This window comes from Clupea harengus, chromosome 1, assembly GCF_900700415.2.
Source record: "Clupea harengus chromosome 1, Ch_v2.0.2, whole genome shotgun sequence".
Lineage (NCBI taxonomy): Eukaryota > Metazoa > Chordata > Actinopteri > Clupeiformes > Clupeidae > Clupea > Clupea harengus.
This window is the reverse complement of record NC_045152.1, coordinates 30487658-30490157: the sequence shown is the minus strand read 5'-3', so window position 1 is coordinate 30490157 and position 2500 is coordinate 30487658. Positions and strand designations below refer to the sequence as shown.

The 2500-nt window shown below is 42.6% G+C and overlaps 1 protein-coding gene across 1 annotated transcript in view; it reads left to right on the top strand.

Moving 5' to 3' along the window:
- The window catches only part of col5a3a (collagen, type V, alpha 3a), a 57350-nt gene that overhangs the window by 37511 nt on the left and 17339 nt on the right, over nt 1–2500 (top strand). The window contains exons 31-39 of the mRNA XM_031575730.2: nt 376–429; nt 742–795; nt 917–961; nt 1354–1407; nt 1720–1764; nt 1861–1914; nt 2013–2066; nt 2255–2308; nt 2428–2500. The exon at nt 2428–2500 is cut by the window's right edge and continues 35 nt beyond it. Coding sequence (XP_031431590.1) covers nt 376–429; nt 742–795; nt 917–961; nt 1354–1407; nt 1720–1764; nt 1861–1914; nt 2013–2066; nt 2255–2308; nt 2428–2500 — 487 coding nt within the window. The remainder of the gene's footprint in view (nt 1–375; nt 430–741; nt 796–916; nt 962–1353; nt 1408–1719; nt 1765–1860; nt 1915–2012; nt 2067–2254; nt 2309–2427) is intronic.

The following is a 2500-nucleotide window of genomic DNA, read 5'->3' as shown; positions in this document are numbered from 1 at the left end:
ACACACCTATAACTATGAACGCTTGTTCAGGCTTTGTGGATACTATGACAATGAAATGCTTTATGACTGCAGTCATTACTATGTATAAATATTTATATAGACTTATGTCAATTATTATGAGGGTTTAAGAATACTTTATAACCCTTATAATACTTTGTGGATACTGGGCTTAAGTAAAGTTTTACCCCACATTGTGTTGGTTCTGGTCTGCATTGAAGTGATGTTTTGGATGTTCTAAGTATGTACTTGGAAAGAGGGCAGAATTTCAGTTTCATATTTAGTTACTTATCTGTATATTATATATATAATATCTGTATAATATCTCACATCCTCCCTGATTCCCTCTGTTTTTCTCCCCTTTCTCGGTTGCTTTAGGGCAAACTTGGTGTTCCTGGGTTGCCAGGGTATCCAGGAAGACTAGGATCTAAAGTAGGTTCTGTCTCTCCTCTCTCCCTTCTCTGGTTAAAACCTTAATTTTTCTCTTTTGAACCAGTTTGGGACCAGAGGTCCTCCATAACACTGATGGGCTGGATGATAATAGCCAATGAAATCAGTTGTTTTATTAATGATCCTTCTGAGGCAACAATTAATGAGGGTTTATTTTTAAAGCCGGTGTTTTGGCCGTTGGTTATTTATCCTTGTGTGATACAATGGCTAATTACTGAGTAATTAAGCATTACGGGTTGATTAATGACAAACTAAAACTGTTCATTAAGGAGCTTTTGTGTTGTTGGTCTGCAGGGATCGGTGGGCTTCCCAGGAACTTCTGGGCTGATTGGCGACAAGGGGAGGCGGGTAAGAGCAATGAGCTTCCCGCTCTGGTCTTTCAAACACCTCCTGCTGGGTTACTGGTGTGCTGGCATGATAAAGTGAACTTAAGTAAGTGTCAGTAAGCACTTTCCTTCTCTGTTTCCAGGGGCCAGCGGGACAACCAGGAGCTGAGGGAGAGCGAGGGCCTAACGTGAGTGCGCTCTGCTGCTGAGCTGTTTGGGGGGTCAGGCTCTGTTATGCTCTGAAACTCTCTCTCTCTCTTTTACACACTGGCCAGTCAGCAGCTTCTGGGTGTGCAGAAGACAGTGCTGCAAAGCCTAATTCAAAATGTCAATCATTAACAATATCATAAGGCAGAAGATTGTTCTAGTATCATAAAACTAAGTATGGGAAAATGTTACCCAGTAACAGCAGTGATAATGTTGCGAGTGGAGAATGTGCATAAACCAAATTAAATGTCCAAATGAAATGTCCAAATGAAATATCCAAATGAAATGTCCAAATGAAATATCCAAATGAAATGTCCAAATGAAATGTCCAAATGAAATGTCCAAATGAAATATCCAAATGAAATATCCATAGGCCTCACGAGGAGGAAGGGGAGCAAGAGGACCGACAGGGAAGCCTGGGGACAAGGTGAGTCAAAAGACAATTTGGTTTTTAATTGCAATTAGCAGCAACAGTATGAAAGACATTACTGAACTAGTGAATGCCATCATATAAAGCAGCAGCAGATGCCAGACAAGGGGTCTCATTTACATGTAGTCATTATGTGAGGTACAATGCAACCATTGAAAGCAAATCACCTTGAGCGTGACTTCATTGCTAAATATTGAGTAGAGAGGATTGCTTGTATTTCTTAATAAATTCAAGTGCATAAGAAGTTGTGTCTCTTTATTTTAATCTCATAATAAGTTGAAATTGAAAAAGAAGTTGTGTCTCTTCCAGGGAGCCTCTGGACATGAGGGACCTGCAGGAGGAGCAGGTGATAGGGTAAGCTTCACTTTGACTGTTTTCTAACCACAAGTGTTGGTGCATTTTCTACACTGTCTGATCACTCATAGCTGCCTTCTCTTGATTACTTCACAGGGTCCCCAGGGGCCACAGGGGCAGAATGGAGAGACGGGGCCCAAGGGACCGACTGTAAGTGAGACAGGCACTAACATACACATATATCACATGGACAACGGTGATGTTTGATGTCTTTGAGTATGTTTTTCAAATGATTCTCATCATTTCAGGGCCCTCCTGGAAAAGATGGACTTCCCGGACATCCTGGACAGCGGGGAGAACCAGTGAGCTTGTTTAGAATTTGTATTTGATCACTTTAGACCAGATAGGCCGAACTTGATTATTTGGAAAGCATTATAATCAAGCAGCAGATTCTAGAGGTCCTTTGTTGAACTGCTGGATGAAAGCAATAGAACACCGAAGAGCAATGTTAAAAATGACTGTGGTGTATTCATTCCCTATCTCCATTTAGGGATTCCAAGGGAAGACAGGACCTGCTGGCCCCCTTGGAGTCGTTGGTCCACAGGTAAGTGTGTCATCTGTCTGGTCACTGACAGCAGATCCGGTCTCTGATTAGTGATGAGGGGTTTTGGATGTTGCACCATAGGGCGGTATAAATGCAATTATCTCCTTCACCCTGTCAAGGGCAATTCTGGAGAGACGGGCGCCGCCGGTGATCGAGGGCACCCTGGAGCTCCAGGACCTCCTGGAGAGCAAG